The 26,260-nt window shown below is 41.2% G+C and overlaps 1 protein-coding gene across 2 annotated transcripts in view; it reads left to right on the top strand.

Moving 5' to 3' along the window:
- Window positions 1-22,030, top strand: part of LOC126242772 (probable cytosolic Fe-S cluster assembly factor CPIJ010948) — a 79,296-nt gene extending 57,266 nt beyond the window's left edge. For both annotated transcript variants that reach the window (XM_049948115.1, XM_049948116.1), the window contains 2 exons: window positions 5,784-5,941; window positions 21,712-22,030. In XM_049948115.1, the coding sequence (XP_049804072.1) occupies window positions 5,784-5,941; window positions 21,712-21,953 (400 nt within the window). In that variant the 3' untranslated portion in view covers window positions 21,954-22,030. The remainder of the gene's footprint in view (window positions 1-5,783; window positions 5,942-21,711) is intronic.
- Window positions 22,031-26,260: the final 4,230 nt, after the last annotated feature.

Below are 26,260 nucleotides of genomic sequence, written 5' to 3'. Positions count from 1 at the left end.
CTGCCTATTATTCTTAAGGTTGTTGTTGATCTCTTTGATCTCCCCTTTACGAGGTGGAAATGAGTTGGGTAGTTTGTGGATCAGGGCACATACAGGGAATCTTTCTTTTGGTTCATCACAATTAAGTGGGTTTTCAAAATAACAAGACATGATCGTGCAGTTTTCTTTGTTGGTCAGGCTGAGGTTTCCATTTTTGTCTCTAAAACAAACACTAGGGGCTTGATATCCTTTCAAATCCAACTTGAACGTCTGATAGAAGTCTCTGGCACTGTTTTTCTGGAAATCTTGATCGATCTGTTCTAACTGCTGTTTCTCATACAATCGCTTAGGCCTTCGTAAAGTTCTGACTGCATATTTTCGAGCTTCACGGAATACGTCAAAATCTTCAGGTCTCCTCATGGCTTCACTCACATAAGTGTTCAGCACATAAATTGCAGACATCTCCTCCCCACTCCCTGTAGCTACGTCTTCCTCCCCCAGTGTCTCTCCCCATCACAACCTTTCTCCTCTATCTGTCCATCTCCATCTCCCCACACTCTCTCTCTGTCTCTCCATCTCCTTCGTCTCCTCTCCCATCTCTCTCTCTGTCCGTCTCCTCTGCCCCCTTTCTCTGACCACTTCTTCTCCCCCCCTCCCCCCCCCCGCCCCCTCCTCTGTCCACATCCGCCTATTCTCTCTTTGTCCACGTCCTCCTCCCCCTCTCTCTGTGCAAGTCATCCTTCCCTCCCCCTGCCCCTCATCCTGTCCCACATGCCTCATGCACCCATCCCCCACTCCTCCTCCTCTCCCTGTCTGTCCCCTCCTCATCCCTCTCTCTGTCCATCTTATACTCCTCCCTCCCTCTCGGTATCCACCTCTTCCTCCTCCACATCGAAATCTACGTCAGTACTCTGCGAGTCATGTGGCGGAGGGTGCTTTTGGTACCACTAACTGATGTCCCCCTTCCCTGTTTCATTTGCAAATGATACGTGGAAAAGACCATTGTTGGTAAGCCTCTGTTCTAGCTCTAATTCTGTAATTTTCTCGTTGTGGTCATTATGCAAGACATATGGGAGGAAGTAATATGTTGTCCAGCTCTTCCTGGAAGGTACTCTCTTGAAATTTTGATAGTAAACCTCTTCATGATGCACATCACCTGTCTTGTAGTATCTGCCACTGGAATTTGTTGAGCATTTCTGTAATGCTCTCACACCAACTAAATGTGCTGCTCTTTTTGGATCTTCTGTATCCCTTCCATCAGTCATATATGTTAAGGTTTCCATATTGATGAACAATATTCAAGAATCGATCGAACAAGTGCCTTGTAGGCCACTTGTTTAATGGATGAATTACATTTCCTTAAGATTCTGCCTATGAATCTGTCTTGCGGCTGCTTTATCTAGTATTTGCTTCATGTGGTTATTCCTCTTAATGTCACTCTGAATAGATACTCCTAGATATTTTATGGTTGTTGTTTCCAGCAAATTATCATTAGTAGTGTAGTTGTTCTGCTGTGTATGAGCAATATGTCAACTGTCAGTCCCTACACCTTTCATCAATTCTTTGTAGTGTCTTCTGCAAATCGTTACTGCCCTCTGACTTTGCTGCCGTCTCACAGACAACCACATCACCTGTGAATAGCCATAAAGAGCTTCCAACGCATTCTACCACATCATTTATAAACCTTGTAAACAGCAACAGTCCTATCACATTTTCCTGGGACATCCCCAAACTTACCTTTATATCTCTCATTTTGTTCCATTAAGAGCAATGCATTGAGTGCTGTCTGGGAGGAAATCTTGAATACAGTCACAAATCTGGCCCGATACTCAAGTAAACTTGTGATTTTTTCACGAAGTGGCTGTATTGGGACAGTCTCTAATGCCTTCCCAAAGTCGAGGACCAAGGCACCAACCTGAGCAGCAATGTCTTTAGTGCTATGGATCTCTTGGAGGAACAAAGCAAGCTGAGTCTTACAAGATATCAAAATTCATGTTGGTTTTTATAGAGATTTTCATGCTCTAAAAATGTAATTATATATTAGCATAAAACATGTTCCATAATTCTACAACAGATTGATGTTAATGATATAGGCCTATAATTACGTACGCCTGTTCCACGACGCTTCTTGAATATGGGGATGACCTGCACTTTTTTCCAGTCACTAGGTGTTCTCAGTTGCTCCAGTGACCTACGAGAAATGCTGTTGGAAGGGGAGCAAGTTCTTTCACATAATCTGTGTAGAATCTTATACATATCTGACCTGGTATCGAAGCCTTTCCACTATAAAGCTGTCGTATTTGTTTTTCCATTCTGCAATTATTTATCTCAATATCTGTCATTTCGAAGTTCATACATTGATTGAAAGGAGAGACCATGTTACAATCTTCCACGGTGAAACAATTTCAGAAAACCCAATTCAGTATTTTGGTCTTCTCTCTCATTTTCCATTTTGGTGCCAATATGGTCACTGAGCGACCGAGTAGATGAGTTTGAACAGCTTACTGATTTTACATAAGACCAAAATCTCATATGGTTTTTAGTCAGATCAGTTCACAAAATTTGACTTTCAAAGTCATTGAATGTTTCTCTTATTGCTCTTCTTATGCTCATTTTCGCTTTGTTCAGCTTTTGTTTCTCAGCTAGGTTTTGACTTCTCTTGAATCTATGATGAAGCATTCTTCATTTATGTAGCAGTTTTCTTACATGGCTGTTAACTCACTCTGAGTCTTTCCCATCCCTGAAGACCTTGCTTGGAACATACATGTCTAAGGCATAATGAATGATGCATTTGATAATAAGGCATAGTGATTGATGCATTTGAATTTTTTTCCATTTGTGCTCCACATCTTCATCACCAACACTGAATTTTACTGATGTTGACTACTCAGATACTCTACAATTTCCACACTCTCTCTGTCCAACTCATCCTCCCACCTCTGTTCATCTCCTTCTCCCCATTTTCTCTGTCTCTTCATCTCATCCACCGAGCGAGGTGGCGCAGTGGTTAGCACACTGGACTCACATTTGGGAGGACGACGGTTCAATCCCACGTCCGGCCATCCTGATTTAGGTTTTCCGTGATATCCCTAAATCGCTCGAGGCAAGTGCAGCAATGGTTCCTTTGAAAGGGCACGGCCGACTTCCTTCCCCATCCTTACCTAATCCAATGAGACCGATGACCTCAGTGTCTTGTCTCCTTCCCCAAACAACCCAACCCCCATATCTCCTCCTCCCTCTCTCTGCCTGTCTCCTCCTGACCTCCTTTGTCTGTCCACTGCCCCCTCCCCCATTCTATCACTATCCATCTCCTTCCCCCCTCTCTCTGCCCAGCCATGCCCATCGACACATGTAGCCACCGAAAGGCATGCCAGTACTACTAGCACAACATGCCTGTCATGCAGGGCAACCACCATGTCAGGTTTGCAGAAGTTCGAAATATAGCACTTGCTTCTATGCGAGATGCTTTTAATAAGTTCCACAATAAAACTCTGTCTCGGAATCTGGCAAAAAACTCAAAGAGATTCTGGTCATGTTTAAAGGACACCAGTGGCAAGATGCAATCAATACCTTCATTGCACGATAATAACGGTGAAGTCACTGATGACAGTGCCACTAAAGCAGAGTTATGAAACACAGTTTTCCGAAACTCCTTCACCAAAGAAAACAAAGTAAATATTCCTGAATTCCAATCAAGAACAACTGTCAAGATGAGAAATGTAGAAGTATATAACCTCGGTGTAGCAAAGCAGCTTAAATCACTTAATAAAGGCAAGGTCTCCAGTCCAGATTGTATACCAGTCAAGTTCCTCTTAGAGTATGTTGATACAATAGCTCCATATTTAGCAATTATATACAACTGCTAGCTCACAGAAAGATCTCTACCTAAAGACTGGAAAATTGCTCAAGTCACACCAGTACCCAAAAAGGGAAGTAGGAGTAATCCGCTGAATTACCGGCCCTTATCACTAATGTTGATTTGCAGTAAGGTTTTAGAACATATACTGTATTCGGATATTATAAAGTACCTCAAAGAAAACGTTTTATTGACACATAGTCAGCACAGATTCAGAAAATATCATTCTTGCGAAACACAGCTAGCTCTTTATACTCATGAAGTAACGAGTGCTATTGACAGGGGATGTCAAATTGATTCCATATTTTTACATTTCCAGAAGGCTTTTGACACCGTTACTCACAAGCGTCTTCTAATCAAACTGCAAGCCTATGGAATATCACCTCAGTTGTATGTCTGGATTCATGATTTCTTGTCTGAAAGGTCACAGTTCTTAGTAGACGGAAAGTCATAGAGTAAAACAGAAGTAATATCCAGCATTCCCCAAGGAAGTGTTATAGGCCCTCTATTGTTCTTGATCTATATTAATGACATAAGAGACGATCTGAGTAGCCCTCTTAGATTATTTGCAGATGATGCTGTCATTTACTGTCTTGTAAAGTAATCAGATGACCAAAACAAATTGCAAAATGATTTAGATAAGATATCTGTATGGTGCGAAAAGTGAGAGTTGACCCTGAATGAAGAAGAGTGTGAAGTTATTCGCATGAGTACTAAAAGAAATCATTAAATTTCGATTACGCGATAAGTCACACAAATCTTAAGGCTGTAAATTCAACTAAATACTTAGAGATTACAATAACAGATAACCTAAATTGAAATGATCACATAGATAATGTTGTGGGTAGAGCAAACCAAAGGCTGCAATTCATTGGCAGAACACTTCGAAGCTGCAACGGGTCTACTAAAGAGACTTCTTACACTATGCTTGTCCACCCTATTCTGGAGTATTGCTGTGCGGTGTGGGATCCACATCAGGTGGGACTGACAGATGACATTGAAATAGTTCAAGGAAGGGCGACTCGTTTTGCATTATTGCGAAATAGGGGAGATAGTGCCATAAATATGAGACGTGAATTGGAGTGGCAATCATTAAAACAAAGGCATTTTTCGTTGCGACTGGATCTTCTCATGAAATTTCAATCACCAGTTTTCTCCTCTGATTGCGAAAACATTCGGTTGGCACCCACCTACATAGGAAGAAATGATCATCACGGTAAAATAAGAGAAATCAGGGCTCATGCAGAAAAATTTAAGTGCTCGTTTTTCCCACGTGCCGTTCGAGAGTGGAATGGTAGAGAGATAGCTTGAAGGTGGTTCATTGAACCCTCTGCCAGGCACTTAATTGTGAATAACAGAGTAATCACGTAGATGTAGATGTGGTACCCTTAGTGATATACCAAGAAGTGCAGTGTTTAGTGATCCTACTCTCAGCCTGTATGTAACAGGATTGTTAGATATTGGGACGAGTTATTAGTAGGAATACCAAGTTTTTTTAGTAGTGGTTTTTTTTTCGCTAACTTGTTCATGACAGTAATTTGCTGCCTTGTTTACTATAGGGTACAACGTGGGATTTGTGTTTCATAAAAGTCACATGCCTTTAATGATAGGTATTCATGTATACTGCAGAAACAGTTTACATTAGCTGCATCTCTTTGGTTATCTACATTTTGAGACATTCCACATACCTGAGGGTTGTTCTCTGTTACATGTGATCTGCGGGGCATGTTTGAATTTGGTAATTAGTGCTTATTGTTTACAACTTGGAAAATTATAATTTTAATTCGTCCTGTTCTATACCAGATATAGAATGACAGTATATGTTAAATGTATTAAAAATAAGCTCAAACTTGAAGACTGTTCTGCAAACCTCTCAGTTATTTTTTCAATTTCTTTGTCAACTCTGCCAAATTCACTGTTTTTAATATTAATTAACTTTCTTTTTCAGAAATCCAGATTTTCAGGAGGTTACCTTAGAAAAGGACAGTAAAGTGGTTCTGCGTTTTGCAATTACTAACGGTTTTCGCAACATTCAGAACTTAGTCCAGAAAATGAAGCGAGGGAAGTCACATTACCATTATGTGGAAGTAATGGCTTGTCCATCAGGTAGATATAATTACACTTTTGCACAAAGTATCATGTCTGAACTGTGAATACCTGTGCATGTATGTTGTTTTAGTATACTCCTATTCCCAGCTCTTCATCTCCTCATGTGCAGTTTGTGCCATTTACATTTTATTGAACTTCAGTGTTGATATTAAAAAGTAGAGTATGGTAGACTAACAAAGGAATGAGTAAATATAACCTCTTGGAGGACGCTGAGTAGAGGATAGGCACAATACAAGAACTGTAACATAGTACCTCAATGTAAAATTAGCTTTCTACTTCAGAGCACACATGTATACACTATTGATCAAAAGTATCTGGAGACCTATTAGTGAACATTTATATAGGATCTGTCCACTCTACACATATAAGACTTTTTGAACTCTGCTCGGGTCACTCTCAATGGGATATCTGAATGTCTGTGGAGGAATAGCAGGCCATTCTTCGTCAAGAACCAAAATCAAAGAATGTATTTATGTAGGTGCGTTTACACTGCGATTTGTATCGGCACATGTATGAGATACATGTATATGCGACTTTGCGACATTTATCGCCACTTGTATGAGTTGACAAGTATCAACCTCATACATGTATGAGCGTGCGTTTACACTGGTTGATATGTATCACTGTGCGATAGCTTCCGACGACGATTTGGAAGATTTCACATTTTTATGTGCTGATACACTTGCTCTTTTGGAAGATGATAGGAAGAAAAGGCGGAGGAAGCGTAGATGGTGGCACAGAGAGTTTCTCGCGAATTAACGCTAGAGGATGGCGCATATTTTAGAAATTATGTTACGATGAGTATGGAGGATTTCCGCGGTTTGTTATCACTTGTGGCTCCTCTTGTGTCCAAAACCAACACAAACTTTCGGGAAGCGATTCCACCAGAGGATCAGTTGGCAGTAACACTTCGTTTTTTAGCCACTGGGGATTCCTCGTAAAACGAAGATTTCATGACAAAACATTTGCATTGTCGCGCGATTGCTAAAGCCAACGTCTCACACACGATTGTCGGCATTAGCATCCGTTGTCAACATTATCACGCGAGGCTGCCGGAATAATAGCAAAACATTGATATACGTGCCAGATGCATGAAAAAATTATATATTGTATTACACACTCTGATATATATAAAACTTTTACCTTAACTTCTTGGGATAAAACTTGCACAATGGCCTCGCAAACACGAAGAATAATGTTGCATATGGCACTTTTTGGTATTCTATGCAGATACATTAACGTCGAAACGACAGTCGGCACTTTCAAAACTCAAACAGCCGCCAAAGAGCCTGGTACTACGCACGCGCTAATCGTCGAAATAAGCGGCAGTCGACAAGACGACAGGAAATGATAGTACTGCGCATGCGTGAGTTCTTCAAATGTCGCTCATACATGTCGCGTATATGGCCAAAAAGCGATATACAAAATGTATACGCGACATGTATGAGCTGGAGGGTCCGCATACAAGTTCCGTGAATTTTTGTATGAGGTGATGTATCGCGACATGTCAAATTGACATGTCGCTCATACATGTCGCGATACATGTATCCCAGTGTAAACGTACCTTGTCGGATACTGGGATCTACAGCAAAATTGACTTAACTCATGCCAAAGATGTTCCATTGAGTTCAGGTGGGTCTGTATGCAGGACAATCCGTTTCAGGAATATTATTGTCCACAAACCATTGTCTCACAGATGTTCCTTTATAGCAGGGTGCACTGTCATGCTGATACAATTAATCATAATCTCCAAACTGTTCCTTTACTGTATGCACTACACAGTGCTGTAAAATGCAGTCACATCCTTCCATATTTAGCATTTTCTTAAATAAGGAGAGCACACTAAACATGAAAAACATCGTCATACCGTACATGACCTCCTCAGTTCTTCACATTTAGCACCACACATGATGACAGGTAATCATCTCCAGGCATTCGCCAAATCCAAGCCCTTGTATTAGATTGCCACAGGGTATAGCATGATTCATCACTCCACGTCACTCATTTCCAGTCATCCACTGTCCTGTGCTGTCACTCTTTACACCATCTTAAGCATTACTTAGCACTGACTACAGAACTGTGGGGCTAATGAGGAGCTGTTCAAATGGTGTACCCCATTCTTTTTAACTCTATACATATAGTCATTGTGCTAACTGGACTGCTGGTATAACTTTGGAACCCATGAGTGATTTCTTCCACTGAATTCATGTGACTTTTTACAACCACCCTCCACACTGCTCAATGGCCCCTATCAATCAGTACATGAGGACTGCCTGGTTGTTCCTTCGCATTTTCACTTCACAGTCACGTCACCAACAGTCGATGTGGACAATTTTAAAAGGGTTGAAATGTCCCTGACGAATTTGTTACTCAGGTGACACTTGGTGATTTGTCCACATATAAAGTCACTGAGCTCCCCTGAAAGACCTGTTCTGCTGTTACTGCTTCTCTACTGGCAACACAATACTTTCCACCTCCTTTTATACTGGTGGTTCAACCTGCTGTTACATCTAGTGGTCAATTCCACATTACATAGGGGTGTCTGGATACTTTTGATCAGATAGTGTATACAGGGTGGACCATTGATCATGACCGGGCCAAATATCTCACGAAATAAGCGTCAAACGAAAAAACTACAAAGAACGAAAGTTGTCTAGCTTGAAGGGGGAAACCAGATGGCGCTATGGTTGGCCCACTAGATGGCGCTGCCATAGATCAAACGGATATCAACTGCGTTTTTTTAAATAGGAACCCCCATTTTTTTATTACATATTTGTCTAGTACGTAAAGATATATTAATGTTTTAGTTGGACCACTTTTTTCACTTTGTGATAGATGGCGCTGTAATAGTCACAAACATATGGCTCACGATTTTAGACGAACCGTTGGCAACAGGTAGGTTTTTTAAATTAAAATACAGAACGTAGGTACGTTTGAACATTTTATTTGAGTTATTCCAATGTGATACATGTACCTTTGTGAACTTATCATTTCTGAGAACGCATGCTGTTACAGTGCAATTACCTGTAAATACCACATTAATGCAATAAATGCTCAAAATGATGTCTGTCAACTTCAATGCATTTGGCAATACGTGTAACGACATTCCTCTCAACAGCGAGTAGTTCGCCTTCCGTAATGTTTGCACATGCATTGACAATGCGCTGACGCATGTTGTCAGGCGTTGTCCGTGGATCACGATAGCAAATATCCTTCAACATTCCCCACAGAAAGAAATCCGGGAACATCAGATCCGGTGAACGTGCGGGCCAGTCCACCTGTCATGAAATATGCTATTCAATACCGCTTCAACCGCACGCGAGCTATGTGCCAGGCATCCATCATGCTGGAAGTACATTGCCATTCTGTCATGCAGTGAAACATCGGTAGAACATTACGTAGGAAATCAGCATACATTGCACCATTTAGATTGCCATCGATAAAATGGGGGCCAATTATGCTTCCTCCCATAATGCCGCATCATACATTAACCCGCCAAGGTCGCTGATGTTCCACTTGTCACAGCCATCGTAGATCTTCCGTTGCCCAATAGTGCATATTATGCCGGTTTACGTTACCACTGTTGGTGAATGACGCTTCGTCACTAAATAGAACGCGTGCAAAAAATATGTCATTGTCCTATAATTTCTATTGTGTCCAGTGGCAGAACTGTACACGACATTCAAAATCGCCACCATGCAATTCCTGGTGAATAGAAATATGGTACGGGTGCAATTGATGTTGATGTAGCATTCTCAACACCGACGTTTTTGAGATTCCCAATTCTCGTGCAATTTGTCTGCTACTGATGTGCGGATTAGCTGTGACAGCAGCTAAAACATCTACTTGGGCATCATCATTTGTTGCAGGTCATGATTGATGTTTCACATGTGGCTGAACACTTCCTGTTTCCGCACTCGCCTGCTGGGCATTTTGATCACAATAGCCATACATCAACACGATATCGACGTTTTCTGCAATTGGTAAACGGTCCATTTTAACACGGGTAATGTATCACGAAACAAATACCATCCACACTGGCGGAATGTTACGTGATACCATGTATTTATACGTTTGTGACTATTACAGTGACACCTATCACAAAGTGAAAAAAGTGGTCCAACTAAAACATTCATATTTCTTTATGTACTACACGAATATGTTATACAAAATGGGGGTTCCTATTTAAAAAAAACCCAGTTGATATCCGTTTGACCTATGGCAGCGCCATCTAGCGGGCCAACCATAGCGCTATCTGGTTTCCCCCTTCAAGCTAGACGAGTTTCGTTCTTTGTAGATTTTTTGTTTGATGCTTATTTCGTGAGATATTTGGCCTGGTCACTATCAATGGACCACCCTGTATATACTCTCAGCGTCATTGTCCTGGAACACTGTAGTTGTGGGTGGTTGGAAGGTGGACAGAGTGGGAGGGGTTGGGGGAGTGGGTTGTATGCACCTGTGCTATAATGGAGAATGCAGGTTGGTGAAATGAAATGTTCCAGTCTTAGTTTGTGTCTGTTCACCAATTCCTCCTTTATATGGTGAATGGTTATCTTGACTCCACATTTTTAATTTGAGTGTGACTGCACACATTTCGATAGCTAGGGGAATCAATGTCCTCAATTAAGGCAACAAGGTAATACCTGGGATTAATCTACGTTATGTCACAGTCTATATGGACACTATATTTTTGAGTCTTGTATGGTGACTGTGTAAATCGTAGTTAATCTGAAATTTGTTTTTAGTATTAACTACAGATAAACTCATGGAGTAAATGTATATGGAAAAGAGTGTAACTACCCGTGAGGAAGCCTTTGTGCTGTGAATTATTCTCTACTTCCCGCAAAATTTTAATCATTTTCCCTTGCTGAATAAATACTTTTTTGACTTTACATGCATTACATACAAGTTTACACCTTTCAAGAATGGGAAGTGGAAGTATGTGATTCCACTTATAAGTCGTCTCAGTGAGAGGTAATTGTTTATGAACAATATGAGAGACTGAATTTTTGATTAGATTATCAACGTACTGATTGCATTTAGCTTGTGATCTGACTACACACCAATGAATATTACACACAGTGACCCATTTAATGTATGCCAAACAGTGTCTATTTTTGCTATCAGCAAAACTAAATAGGCCTAATGAAAAGTCCTGGATGAAATAACAACAATACAGAAAGGATTGATTTCTACTCACTACATAGAGGAGGCATTAGGTCGTAGACAGGCACAATGAATATTACTGCTAAAATATTAAGCTTTCGGACAAAGTCCATCTTCCAAAATAGAAAACACACATATTCATACAAGCACAACTCAAACAGATATGGCCACTGTCTCTGAGCGATGGAGGCCGACTGCGTCTGACTTGAGCAGCAGTGTGTTAAGATGCGTGTTGGGGATAAGGAGACGGCGTCAGGTGGGGAGGGGGAGAGACAGCAGGGTAGTGATGGGGGAAGATGCTGTACTGTCTGTGGGGGCGTTTAGGGATGTGGTGGGGACAAAATGGGGCTGCTAGGTGCAGTGTCGGGAGGCTGTGATGGGAAAGGAGATAAGACTAGTGGGAGTGTTAGTGGGACAGAGAGCGTGTGTAGTGCAGGAGTGGGAGCAGGGAAGGGGGATAGGTGGTTGTAAGACAGGGACTAGCAAAGGTTTGAGGCCAGGGTGATTGTGGGAATGAAGGGTATGTTGCAGGGAGAGTTCCCTCCTGCACAGTTCAGAAAACGTGGTGTTGGTAGGAATAATCTAGGTGGTGCAGGCTGTGAAGCACAGTTATTAAAATGAAGCACATCATGTTGGGCATCACTTTCAGCAACTGGTGGTCCTGCTGTCTCTTGACCACAATTTGGCAGTAACCATTCAAGCAGACAAACAGTTTGTTAGTTGCCATGCCTATGCAGGAAGTGGCATTGTGGTTGCAGCTCAAATTGTAGATCACATGGCTGCTTTCACAGATAGCCTGGCCTTTGATGGGGTAGTAGAAGCCTATCACAGGACTGGAGTAGGTGCTAATGGGAGGCTGTATGGGGTATGTTTTGCATCTGATTCCATTGCAGGGATAAGAGCCTTGAGGCAAGGGGTTGGGAGCAGAGGTGAAGTGGGATGGATAAGGATATTGCGCAAAATTGGTGTGTGATGGAATACCACTGTGGATATGGTGTGGAGGATATTCCTCATATCAGGGCACAATGAGAGGTAGACAGAAAAAGGCACAGAATGTGATCCAGTTGCTCCCATGTTGGATGGTACTGAGTCACAAGGAGAGTGCTCCTTTGTGGCTGGACATTGAGAAGTGTTGGGGGAGACTGGAGAGACAAGGCACATGAGATATGTTTCCAAACAAAGTTAGGATGGTAGTTTCACTCTGTGATGGGCTCAGAGAGCCTCTTGCCATGCAAGGAGAGGGACTGCTTCTCACAGCAAATGGACAACCATGGGTGGCTAGGCTGTATGGAAGGTACTTCTTGGGATGGAATGAGTGGCAGCGGGTCGAAGTGGAGGTGTTGGTAGTAGTTGATGTGGATGGAGGTACTGAAGTAACCATCCCTGAAGTGGAAGTAGGCTTATTGGGTTGAGGAGGACCAGGTGAAGCGAATGTGGGAGAAAGTGTTGAGGTTCTGGAGCAATGTGCGTAGGGCATTCTTACCTTTGTTCCAGATCACAAAGATGTTATCACTGAATCTGAACCAGGTGAGGGTTTGGAATTCTATGTGGTTGGTTTGGCATCAATAAGTTTGTTTAACTTATTGGAAATTGTGTATTGAGTTTCTGTGAGGTTAAGATTAAAGTATTTGCTAAGCACTCATTGTAGACATATTTGACCATTTCTGGTATGGTATGATTGTGTTTGGGTTAATACACTTATGCCATCGGCAAACATTACAGTTACTGAAGAATCCTTAACATCATTTCCAGCTACGGGCAGGAGTGGTCCCAACACAAAAACTTGTGAATTCATAAATTTTATATTTTCCAATTATGTGTGTAGTTTTACTGCTGTAATGCAATTTGTCAGAATGACACTACGCTTTCCATTATGAAAGGAGAACTCCATACATGCGAGAGGAGAGCCATTAATGCCATAACATTTTAATTTACTGACTACAGTTTTATGATCCCCACAATTAAAGGCCTTTGTAAACTTATGGACCATATTAATGAGATAATTTTTCTTATTTATGAATTATTTAGTATTTAGTGAGGTCAAATATAGTATTCTTTGTTGAAAACCTTTAATAAGTATGCTTTGAGTCTTTGACTGATCACAAAGATATCTCAACCTTGTGGTTGGAGGAGGGAGGCCTCTATTAAATCAGGGCAAAACTAGAATACTTGAATACCATCTTAGCTGGAATAATTTGCACTTTGTAGTGGTATAATATTTTTTGTATCATTTTGAAACTAAATATAGTTAGACCACTCACCAAATAGCAGAAGCATTTAGTCATAAACAAAAAAGAGAATGAAAACTTTACTAGCTTTTGAAAGAAATCTTCCTGCGACAAGTTGGAGTATAAAAATAGATATAAGACATGAAACTGAAAAATCTTAGGAAATTCAAAAATTAATTAAAAATAAATAATTGAAGGAGTGAAGGTAGCTGCATAGCATTGAGGTGCTGAGTCTTCAGTGTGAGACAGAGAATGTTGCTGAATTTTCAGATGAATCCTTCTTCAGAGGTAACAGAATACACATACATAGACCTGCACAATGACATTGTCCCAGGCGGCTACATTGTGCAGGCACTGCAGCTCATCGGATGGAAAGGGCAAGGTTAAGAAAGGAGGAGGGTAAGGTGAGGTAAGGTTTGAGAAGGACGGCTGACTTCTGGGAGGGAGAGGCAGCAGGTGCATATGATAGGAATGCGACACCACTGGGCCCGTTCTAGCCTTAGGCAGGAAGGTTGTGTATAGGGAGTGCCTTGGGTAATGGAGATTGGGGAGAAGGATGTGAGTGTAGAGTGGGTATGAAGTGATGGAGAAGAAAGGGGAGAGGGCAGATGACATGGCCTTCACAGATGGTTATTACCCCCAATCCTACTCCGAAAACAAATTTACATTGCCATATCCACTCATGCCTCTAACCCACTGACCACCCCCATGAACTAGCTGTAAAGGGAACATCCTCCTCTTCCCTATAATTCAGTACCACTTGCGACTGGCACAACTTAACCATATTATTAGTTTCTCCAAGTTTGGACGATGCTGATTCCACAACTATCATTCAATTCGCAAATACCTGCTCCAGTTACTTGATTAGAACTTCATTAATTCCACACAGCTGGTTTTGGACTTCAAGCTCTAGACCATTATCAAGTGTACGAGGTCTGTTCAAAAAGTTCCGCAACTTTGACCACAGAATTTTTCTGCGCTTATCATTTACTTATTGTGCATGGTCTCCTTCGAAATACTCTCTTCCACAATTGATACACTGCTCCCATTGCCATTTCCACTTCTGGAAACAGTCTTGGTATGCCTCTTGCTAGATCACATGAAGCGCCATTTTCATTTGTCTTTCTATCGTTGGGAATCTTCATCCTTTCAAAGGGGTTTTCAACTTTGGAAGTAACAAAAAGTCCGCAGAGGCCGGGTCTGGAGAGTATGGAGGATGAGGCAACACAGTGATTTCGATTTTTGTGTAATAGTCATACGAGGGCAGTTCAATAAGTAATGCAACACACTTTTTTTTTTTTTCTGAAACAGGGATTGTTTTATTCAGCATTGAAATACACCAGGTTATTCCCCGATCTTTTAGCTACACAACACTATTTTTCAACGTAATCTCCATTCAATGCTACGGCCTTACGCCACCTTGAAATGAGGGCCTGTATGCCTGCACGGTACCATTCCACTGGTCGATGTCGGAACGAACGTCGTACTGCATCAATAACTTCTTCATCATCCGCGTAGTGCCTCCCACGGATTGCGTCCTTCATTGGGCCAAACGTATGGAAATCCGACGGTGCGAGATCGGGGCTGTAGGGTGCGTGAGGAAGAACAGTCCACTGAAGTTTTGTGAGCTCCTCTCGGGTGCGAAGACTTGTGTGAGGTCTTGCGTTGTCATGAAGAAGGAGAAGTTCGTTCAGATTTTTGTGCCTACGAACACGCTGAAGTCGTTTCTTCAATTTCTGAAGAGTAGCACAATACACTTCAGAGTTGATCGTTTGACCATGGGGAAGGACATCGAACAGAATAACCCCTTCAGCGTCCCAGAAGACTGTAACCATGACTTTACCGGCTGAGGGTATGGCTTTAAACTTTTTCTTGGTAGGGGAGTGGGTGTGGCGCCACTCCATTGATTGCCGTTTTGTTTCAGGTTCGAAGTGATGAACCCATGTTTCATCGCCTGTTACAATCTTTGACAAGAAATTGTCACCCTCAGCCACATGACGAGCAAGCAATTCCGCACAGATGGTTCTCCTTTGCTCTTTATGGTGTTCGGTTAGACAACGAGGGACCCAGTGGGAACAAACCTTTGAATATCCCAACTGGTGAACAATTGTGACAGCACTACCAACAGAGATGTCAAGTTGAGCACTGAGTTGTTTGATGGTGATCCGTCGATCATCTCGAACAAGTGTGTGCGCACGCTCCGCCATTGCAGGAGTCACAGCTGTGCACGGCCGGCCCGCACGCGGGAGATCAGACAGTCTTGCTTGACCTTGCAGCGATGATGACACACGCTTTGCCCAACGACTCACCGTGCTTTTGTCCACTGCCAGATCACCGTAGACATTCTGCAAGCGCCTATGAATATCTGAGATGCCCTGGTTTTCCGCCAAAAGAAACTCGATCACTGCCCATTGTTTGCAATGCACATCCGTTACAGATGCCATTTTAACAGCTCCGAACAGCGCTGCCACCTGTCGGAAGTCAGTGAAACTATACAAGATGAAGCGGGAATGTTTGAAAATATTCCACAAGAAATTTCCGGTTTTTTCAACCAAAATTGGCCGAGAAAAAAAATGTGTTGCATTACTTATTGAACTGCCCTCGTACACCAACAGGGATGAATGTGTGGGTGTGTTACCGTGATGCAAGAACCATGTATTGTCTCACCACATTTCAGGTCATTTCCATCTTACATTTTCCCGCAGGTGTTGCAACATGTCCCGACACTACCATCGATTAACAGTTTGTCCCTGAGGTACGAATTCATGGTGAACTGATCCTTCAAAGTCAAAGAAAACTATCAGCATGGCTTTGACATTTTATGTGATCTGAGGAGCATTTTTGGTCTTGGAGAACCTTTCCTGACCCATTATAAAGACTGAAACTTGGTCTCAACATCATAACCATATACCTACGTCTCATCATCAGTTATGATTCTCTTAAGGAACATTTTGTTCTCATCTGCGCAATCCAAAAGCTCTTCACAGATTGCAAGGTGAAGGTCTTTCTGGTCTTGACTCATGAGCCGTGAGACAAACTTTGCAGCAACACAATGCATTCCTAAATGTTGTGTCAGGATTTCATGGCATGATTCAACTGAAATGTTACATTCTTCTCCAATGTTTCGGACAACCAGTCTTCGATTGGCAAACACAATTTCATGGCGATTCCTGACATGATTGTCATCTGTAGATGTTGAAGGGCATCCTGAACAAGGGTCATCTTTAACTTCTATCCAGTCATTTTTAAACTGTGTGAACCATTCATAACACTGAGTACGACTTAAGCACTCATCGCCGTAGTCTTCCTACATCATTTGGTGTGTCTCTGTAAACGTTTTCTTGAGTTTCGTGCAAAATTTAATGCAGATACGTAGTCTCTCTAACTCTGCCATCTTGAAATTCGTAAACTTCTCGACACAACATTCTACTCAATACAGCTCTAAACAATAATTAACAGACATACAACAATGAAATGTCCGGTAGCTACGCATTAAACACCGGTGTGCACAGGGATTCCAACCGCATTTTGCTCTAACACACCATTGGTGCGAAATTATGAATGTTCGGGAATTTTTTGAACAGACCTCATTTATTATGCTGTAGAGGAGCAAAAGGCTGAAACCAGTTGTGTAGACATAATAAAGTTTTGGTGAATTTTATCTAATTATCTGGATCCTTTACCAGGCCTTTTACTTCTTATCATTGCAACTGGAATTGAAGAACATCCTGCATATAATCCTTCTCAGCCCTCCGAAAATGGTATTCTGCCACAGATCAATTTACAAAATACTCTAGTCCATATCTATGCCACACCTTCTGCCAACCTGTTTTACATGGATCATACTCCTGTGGAAGAAACAAGTACAAAGCCTGTCCAAAACAACAACCGAGCACATCATACGCCAGTCTTTTCACAGGAATATCCTGCCCTATCAGAGGCAGACCAACCTGTGAAAGCAGCTGTATCTAATTCTTGTAAAAAATGGGGTTAATTTCTGTAAATCAAACAAAACTGATCATCTTAATGATGTGAAACACAGCAAATGCTATGTGCTTGAACCTATTTACAATTAAGTAATCATTATTTCTGAATACAGATTGCCTGATGTCATTGTTTCACAGTTCTTAAAAATCTGGAATGCCATGAATACATACAGTTAAAAGCAAGCAAAATTATGTGGTGACTTACACATTAATTTCTCCAATCTACCACTACATTCACTCGATGTAAGCAACCTTATGGCTACATTTAATATGGAAAGATATTGTCTGTAATCCCACTAGAATAGCTGCTAGTTTCAGTAGCACTATTGATGCAGTTTTTATTTTATTATTATTATTATTATTATTATTATTATTATTATTATTATTTACCAATAAACCCATTAGGACTACACAGAGCACTTGGAGGTGGGTATTTGCTTTTCTTTGTACCCACATTTATTTTGTTCTCTTCCTGTGAGCTTCCTTTCTGTGCTCATACAATATTGTCCCAGTCATCTTCTCTGGTTTTTTCTCTTGGTCAGCTTGCCATTTTCTAATTTTGGACCTGAAGATTTTGCAGTTTTGGGCATCTTCTGGAGTAATTTGTAATAATTTCAGATCAGTTTCGATCTTGCCAACCAATTTCACCGTGTCCGTTTTGGCATTCCTCCTGTTATCAAATAATTGACCATTTGTTTTGTAAGTTTGTCTGGGTTCATTCTTTTAATGTGTCCATAGAATCTTAAAGTGCATTTTCTAATGTCCCTGTGGATGTTTGTGTATTGTTTGATTTCCTGATTGCTTCTGAGTTGGTATTGTTCATCTACAAGTGTTGGGCCTAGAATTTTTCTTACAATTTTGCATTCCTTTTTCTCAACATTTTCATTCTTAAGTTTTCAATAAAGACAGTCTGGTTTAATTACTGTGCTGTAGTTGTTCCAATTAGGAACACAAGGAAACACACAGCCATTAAATAAATGTGGTTTAATGGTTCACAGATCAACATCAACAACAAGAACAAGCGTGGTCACAAGTCTCAAATTAAGTTTCACAACTGAACAAGCTCCAGTGGCGGACACTTCAAGAAAGGCGTTACGCAATACGGAGAGGTTTATTATCGAAATTACGAGAGAGCACATTCCGGGAAGAGATGGGCAACATATTACTACCGCCCACATATATCTCGCGTAATGATCACAACGAAAAGATCTGAGAAATTAGAGCAAATACGGAGACTTACAAGCAGTCGTTCTTCCCACGCACAATTCGTGAATGGAACAGGGAAGGGGGGATCAGATAGTGGTACAATAAGTACCCTCCGCCACACACCGTAAGGTGGCTCGCGGAGTATAGATGTAGATGTAGATGTAGATGTAGAGGGCCCAGGGGGCCAAGGTGTGATGACCTTATAGAGATACTGTCGCCATCTGGGGTTGCTGAAATCATGCTGCACATGCACTGCAGTCTTGTCTTGTTTTTAATGAATCTCCAAGGTCTGAAGTGTAATTTCATTCTTGCCAAGTAAAGGTCTGAGTCTGTCTTTTTGACTTGAACATTCATAATTTCTTTGTGGCTTGAATAAGAGACTACTGTATGGTCAGTTTCAATTCACCGATGAGTGAGTTAGGTGATGTCCATGCCACTTTTTTTGAAGCATGTTGCAATTTTTTTAAGATAGAATATATTGCAGAGTTCAGTTAATCTTCATCTGTTTGTTTGGTCCATTAAGTGCTGAGAATTTTTAGTTGTTTTCCTGTACTTTCATTCTTTGCCTACGCATGGGGAATGGGAGTGACAGTACCTTCATCCTGCAACCACTGTAGATACAGTCAGAATTTATCTCTGAGTGAGAAGGGAACATTTCTGGTTTTGAAGTACTTGAGTGTCACTGATGGGAGAAGAGGCACATGTGCCTTGAAATCTTTGACACTGGAGGAGGGTTGCGTGAACACAGAACTAAAATTGGAAAAGAGTTCTTTCAGGTAGAGGTTGGCACACCCAGTGACTTGACAGTGGCGGTGGACTCGTGGATTTCTAAGTCGAAAACACTGAACAGATCCAGGCCCAAGAGACTGATGGCTCCAGGAGTGTTGACAACGAAGATCGTGGCTGTTAGGCAGTCAAATTGTACTGAACGTGCACTGTAAATTGTCCGTTCACTTTAGTGATGTCATTGCTGTAGCTATACAGTGAGGTCTCCAAATGTTGAAGATGAGGAGACCTCATGTGATAATAAGATGCCAATCTATGATGGTCGTGGAGAACCCTGTGCCCATCTGGAGCTCGAGAGGCACATTGTTGATGGCTGTGAGCGATAGAGATTCCTCTGAATGGGGAAGGTCAGATGGGATGTAGGACACGTCTGGTAAGAGGTCCACCCTGTCGTCCACCGCTGCATCCAAGCGAGCCATATGTGCACTGTCAGCATTAATTCTGAATGCAGCTTGGCACATTTCAGCCTACTGTCCAAATTTCCTGCAAGAGGTGTACTTAGCACACTAGTAATGGATTTGATGTCTGTGGTGACTAATAAAACACAGGCTGCAGGAAGGAAAATGTTGAGGGCAGCATCTGGCCACTGAGTCTTTGCCTACACCGTGTGAATCTGACCTCGATAGGTGGCATGACTGGGGCTGAGGTTGACATGCTGGTTTCATGACAAACACTTGCAATGGGTCCAGCAGGGTGGCTGATGATCTTAGAGACTTCAAAAGCTCCGATAATAGGGACCTGTTCCTAAGGAATGATTCTTCAATTTAAGGAGATCCATGTGTAGTCCTTCATCAGGAGCATATACAAGAATCATATCCCAGACCAAGAAAGCCACATATGATTGCTTACACTGAGGATTACTACACTGGAAACAGTCACAAGATAAACCATGGAGGTGGGTAATCCATTCAGGTAAGGCTGTTCATTAAGTTTATAGCAGCTGAAAAACTTGCGGTGAGCTGCCACCATCTGCAGCTGGGAATGAAAGTATTCTTACAAACTGGACCTCAACTCATCACAAGGGAGAATGTGGGGGTTTGTCTTCCGGGTTACGTTATTGCAGGAGGTAGTAAATGTGTGGGTCCATGTATGCCAGAACGAAGGCGTGCTGCCAGATATTATTTGTGAAGCTGCAGACTAAGAAGTGCCATTCCGTGTGTGCAACACTGTTCACCCACGGCTCAATCTTCTTGTCAAACTGCTAGAACGGCAGGGGCACCTTCCAGAAGCCCTTCACGATGGAGTTGGAAATGGGAGAGGCAGTTGGAGATTTGCAGAGGCGATATGAATATGGTTGGCAGCCTCTCAGGCAGGAATCTGTGGGTGCACTGCATGTGCTGGCACAGTAACAATGCCTAGGAGAGACATTGCCTGGTTCCGTCATGCTGGAAGCAAGGTGACAATAAGTGTACTTGAAAGTACTACCGGAGCATAGCCCAGGCGTTGACCTAAATAATGCTCGGTTCCCAGGATACTGCATGTACTATTTTCGGTTGTGTGGTCCACAGAGGAGAAAAGGTCTGCAGGACCAGTGACCTCTGGTGTTGCTTAGGTTGCTACCTGGTGACCGGACAGAGCACGGCCTGAACAGCTGCCCCCTGTGAGTCCTGTGCCTGCATAACCCCTCTGTGGTGTGAGTTGCAGGCTGAGCATCCAAAAGGCCTCGATACACCAGCGTGTGTTGCCAATGCTGGTATCAAAGTTTGAACACCTGCATTTGGCATCTCTGTGTCATTCTTTTATTAGCTTACCACAGCTTCAGTCCTCCTCCTTGTCTGATTTCCCATCCACCCTAACAGAAATGTCTCTCTTCATACTGGTGCCTGAGTGACTTTTCTCCCTTTCTGACACATCTTTTACACCTTTACATCTCCTCCTTCCTAGTTACCTCCCCTGCAAAATCAGTTATCAGCTATTTGTATCTATTTTCATATTAAATACAGAAATTTTTATTTGTTACTACTTGTTAGTAATAAAACAATATTTGTTCATATCCCTGGTTCTGGTTGAGTTCCAGTGGTTTTGTCTAAGCTCATAACTGTATGTGTAGATATTTCATGGATCAGTACTGAACGGAAAAAAAAAAACCACACACACACACACACACACACACACACACACTCTTTGTTTTTTGTGTGCCTGTTGATGACTCGGTGCTTTCACAATTTGGTGAGTTGTCTCCTTTATTCCCAAATTGTTTACATTCTACCAGAACTTTCATGACCATATAAAGATATATTTCTGCCTTCCACCTTTAATGGGTTTTATGCATGTTAACATTTAATTAACCCCCACCCCTCTGCTATTTAATGTCTCTTCCCCTTCCACTCACTTGTAGTGTTTATTTGAAATTGCTTTAATATTTCAACATTACTGTTAATTTACCATTTAAAAGGTTGTTTGAACGGCGGAGCCCAGGTGCGCCCTGCTGACGGACAGAGTGTACGAGACCTGACCTCGCGTTTGGAGACTGCCTACCACAGTCTGCCTTGGCAACTTCCTAATGAAAATACTGCTGCTCTGTCACTGTATGAGTCCTGGCTCGGTGGAAAAGGAAGCAGTAGATGTCAGTCGCTGTTGCACACTACTTTCCATCCTGTTGAAAAGACTATTACCCCACTTAATATTAAATGGTGACTGTTCCTTACAATACTTTATACCTTTTATGTAAACATGTTTGTATTTATTTGTAAATACAGAGTACTGTAACTTTTTCCCATTTTATTTATTATAAGATCCTGTTGACTCTGATCGTAGTTCTTAAACCACCTAAATCCTTATAGCGAAATCTATGTTGTTTGCGACATGCAACTGGAAACTATTTGAAGCAGCTCTCGTGGTTGAGTTTTTTCCAGCACTACGGTACTCATATGATGATGGGGGAACATTATAAGCTATTTTCATTACATTACAAAATCCGAGCGTTATTAGTGATCAGATTTTCACGAAGCATTGTTTTAATATACAGTTGAGGAAATAAGAAGTAAGTGGACCCTTTCCTAGAAGGACTACACAATACATTGAAAAACCATAATGATTACTTCAACATAAGAGAGGACATGCCAGAGTTCATCATTTGAGGCAGTAATATCAGATTTAGTGAAGGCAAATTCTTGTACATGTCATCAGATGACCAAAACGAATTGCGAAATAATTTAGATAAGATATCTGTATGGTGCGAAAAGTGGCACTTGAGCCTGACTAAAGAAAAGTGTGGAGTTATTCACATGAGTACTAAAAGAAATCTGTTAAATTTCGATTATGCAATAAGTCACATAGATCTGAAGTCTGTAAATTCAACTACATATGTAGTATGTGCATCTACAACCACAACGGAGGGGTATCTGTTGAAAGGCCAGACAAACATGCAGTTCCTGAAGAGGAGCAACAGCCTTTTCAGTAGTTGCAGGGGCAACAGTCTGGATGATTGACTGATCTGGCCTTATAACACTAACCAAAATGACCTTGCTGTGCTGGTACTGTGAATGGCTGAAAGCAAGGGGAAACTACAGCCATAATTTTTCCCGAGGGCATGCAGCTTTACTGTATGGTTAAATGATAATGGTGTCCTCTTGGGTAAAATATTCTGGAGGTAAAGTAGTCCCCCATTCGAGTCACCGAGTCGAGTCACCGGTCGCAGCCCAGTGGAAGTCGCTGCCGCAATAAGAGTCTCTGTCTCAGGCAGCTCATAGTGACCAGTCTAGTCTGCATAGCAGGACTTGTACTTCACCAGAAGTGAGGCTAACATGGACTATTAGGGAAGAGCTTGTACCATAATAATTATCTTAAATTAAGTAGCTTTCTGTTCTGATAAATAAAGAACCCTATTAATACATGCATGCAGTTGTGTTATAGAAAGGGGATACCAGTCACCAAACAGTGTCCTCATAAAGCATTTGTTTTGATGTCTGTATTACTATTTTTAATATTTTGCAGTACATCTTGTAATTAGTTACACCATCAGCATCAGAGCTGTTTCTGATTGACAGATACAGTTTCCTTTTTGTTTTACAAAATAGCTTCACCCCTTGGGTAATTCATCTCCTGTTTATAAACTTTGATCTAACCTGGGCTAGTTTTGGGGGAAAACAGTATTCAGTTAAGGTAAGTACTTTATTAGTAAAACTGTTGTATTTTTAATTGATGCCATGAGCACTGCACACATCACTCCAGTTCACTTCTTTGATGAGTGTCCGAAAATAATTAGTTTTGGTCTTACTATCTGCATACTCTATTGAACTCAGATTTAGTAGATTTTATATACTGTTCAGTATTAACATTTAAAAAAAGGAACTGTGTGTCATGTTTGAGAGGTTATTGACTATTGCTTTTGCAATGTAATTTTGTTCGTTAGATCTTTCTATAAACATTTAATCAGTGGCTGTTTGTGAGCAATTAGCTACTCTAGCTGTGAAACTTACAGTATGAATTAAGTTGAATAATAGTGTTACTGGTGGTAATTAATCTTACTGGTAGATTTTTTAGGTAAATCTACATTACAATCACCAGCAACCAGTATTTCTTTGTTTTTTGCTGCCGAGTAGGCCAGTAGAGCTTCAGAACAGATAAAAATTATCTGCAAGTGCTCAGTATACATTTATAATTATGAACAATTAATTACGGAAACCTGCTTCTGTTGCACATGCTTCTGTGTGCAGCACTAGACAGAATTTATGAATGTCTGTGTTCTTAAATTAAGACAATTCCTGATGAGTGTGGCAATTCCTCCTTTCTCTATTTCTGGCCTAGAAAAGTGAGATGCTAACTTAAAACCTTATCAGAGAGGCAGAGTATGTCAACTGGGTTTGTCAATGCAGATAAGTTGTCCATTAAATTTAGTACTTGGTCCTCAAATATTTTGTTGTAATAAACATTGCCGGCATTTCACACTGACTGAAATAAAATTGGGAGGAAGTAAAATTTCTGCTGATTGCTGAAAATGTTTGACCAACAGCAGTTGTGCTGATGCAGTATTCCAGAATTAGGTTGCTTGATTTCTTTCTCAAAATGAAGGTCTGCTTCAGTCCTGATCACTCTTAAAACTTTACTTCTTTCTGTCTTTCCTAGGTGTTCCTCTGACACCAGTAACACTGGCATTTTACCACTCTTAACAGTGTCGTCGCCCCCCCCCCCCCTGCCCCTCTTACATTTTCTGCTAATAGCCCAACCAGTTTACTTTTCCCTTTCCTGTTGAGGTGAAGGCCATGCCTGGTATGATACCATCTACTGACAGAATCAACAGGAAACACTCCGATATGCGATCATGCAGCTGACCTAACCAGCATTTCCAACTCCAAATTGACTCTTCTGACAGAACAGTTCAAATGACACTGGTCATGGCATCTCAGAAAGACTGTTTCGTAAAGAAATTACGAACAGTGTCACTTGTCACAGTAGTTTGTTGTATTTTTGCAGCTGTCCAACTCAAGTTCATTAGGTGTAGAAGTATGAAACAGGAATTTCCCTATAGATGGTGCTAGCCATCAGTGTACCGCCCGTGAGACCGCGTCTGCAGCACTATCTGCTTTCTGTAATGGCTGACGACGAATGTCAACATGCAGTAACCCATGTTCCATACATTGGTATCAGTTCCAAACCCGTAAATGTGTTGAGTTTTGTGCCTACGAACTATGATTTGCTGACAGCTTTGGTTTTCTGTTATCATTTGAAGAAAACTGCTACAGAATCACATTCAATGCTTATCGAAACTTTCGGTGAACATGTCCTTGGGAAAACAAAAGCGTTTCAAGTTGTTAAAAAACTTCAAAAGTGGTGATGTTGACATGAGAAACTACAAGTGTGGGAGACCGCCAGAAATGTTAGAAGACAATGAATTGCACACCTTATTGGATGAAGATGATACTTAAACTGAACAGGAACTTGTGGAACAATTGAATGTGATGGAGAAAGCCGTTTCTGTTTGGTTCCAAGCTATGGGGAACGTGCAGAAAGTGGGAAAATGGGTTTCACACGAACTGAGTGAAAGACAGCAAGCAAATCGAAAGACCACTTGTGAAATGCTGCTCGCCAGGTACAAAAGAAAGTCATTTTTCCATTGAATAGTGACAGGTGATGAAAAATGGATATATTTTGAGAATCCTAAGCATAGTAAATCATGGGTGAATCCAGGCAAACCATCGACATACACTGCAAGACCAAATCGCTTTGGAAAGAAGACAATGCTATGTGTTTGGTGGGATGAGAAAGGTGTCATCTATTATAAGCTGTTAAAACCTGATGAAACCATTAACACTGATCACTACCAACAGCAAATGATCTATTTAAATTGAGCATTATGTGGAAAATGACTAGAATGTGGGAAAAGGCAACACAGAGTCATATTGCTCCACGATAATGCCCCATCACATAGCAAAACGGGTCAGGGAAACAATTGAGACATTCAGTTGGGGAATACTAGGGCCTGCAGTTTATTCTCCAGACTTGGCTCCATCCGATTATCATCTATTTGCACGAGTGGGAGATGCTATCGCTGAACAATGCTTCAGTTTGTATGAAAATGTACGAAAATGGCTCACTGACTGGTTCGTTTCAAAAGAAGAACTGTATTTTTGGCATGGTATTCATAGCCTGCCAGAGAGGTGGAAGAAATTTGTAAGAAGCAATAGAGATTGTTTTGAATAAAATATTGTTTATCAGTTTCAAATAACAGAAGTGTAATTATTACAACCAAATTCTGGTTTCATACTGTACGTCTACACCTCGTAGTAGCTTTACTGAGAGAACAAGCTTTGTTACTAAATAACTTGACCAAATGTCTGATATGAATACTTGACTCTTATGCTTTGTAAACATAAGTTTTTTAATTTTGAAATGTAAAATGTCAGTTTAAAATAATAACAGTACAGATTAATATTACTTCATTTTATTATGTCTTTAGCACATAATGCACTTCATTAACAATGCGTAAACCCATCCACTCTTGC

Source organism: Schistocerca nitens, chromosome 1 (assembly GCF_023898315.1).
Source record: "Schistocerca nitens isolate TAMUIC-IGC-003100 chromosome 1, iqSchNite1.1, whole genome shotgun sequence".
Classification (NCBI taxonomy): Eukaryota; Metazoa; Arthropoda; class Insecta; order Orthoptera; family Acrididae; genus Schistocerca; species Schistocerca nitens.
Note: the sequence above shows the minus strand (reverse complement) of the source record. Positions and strands in the feature narration are given on the sequence as shown.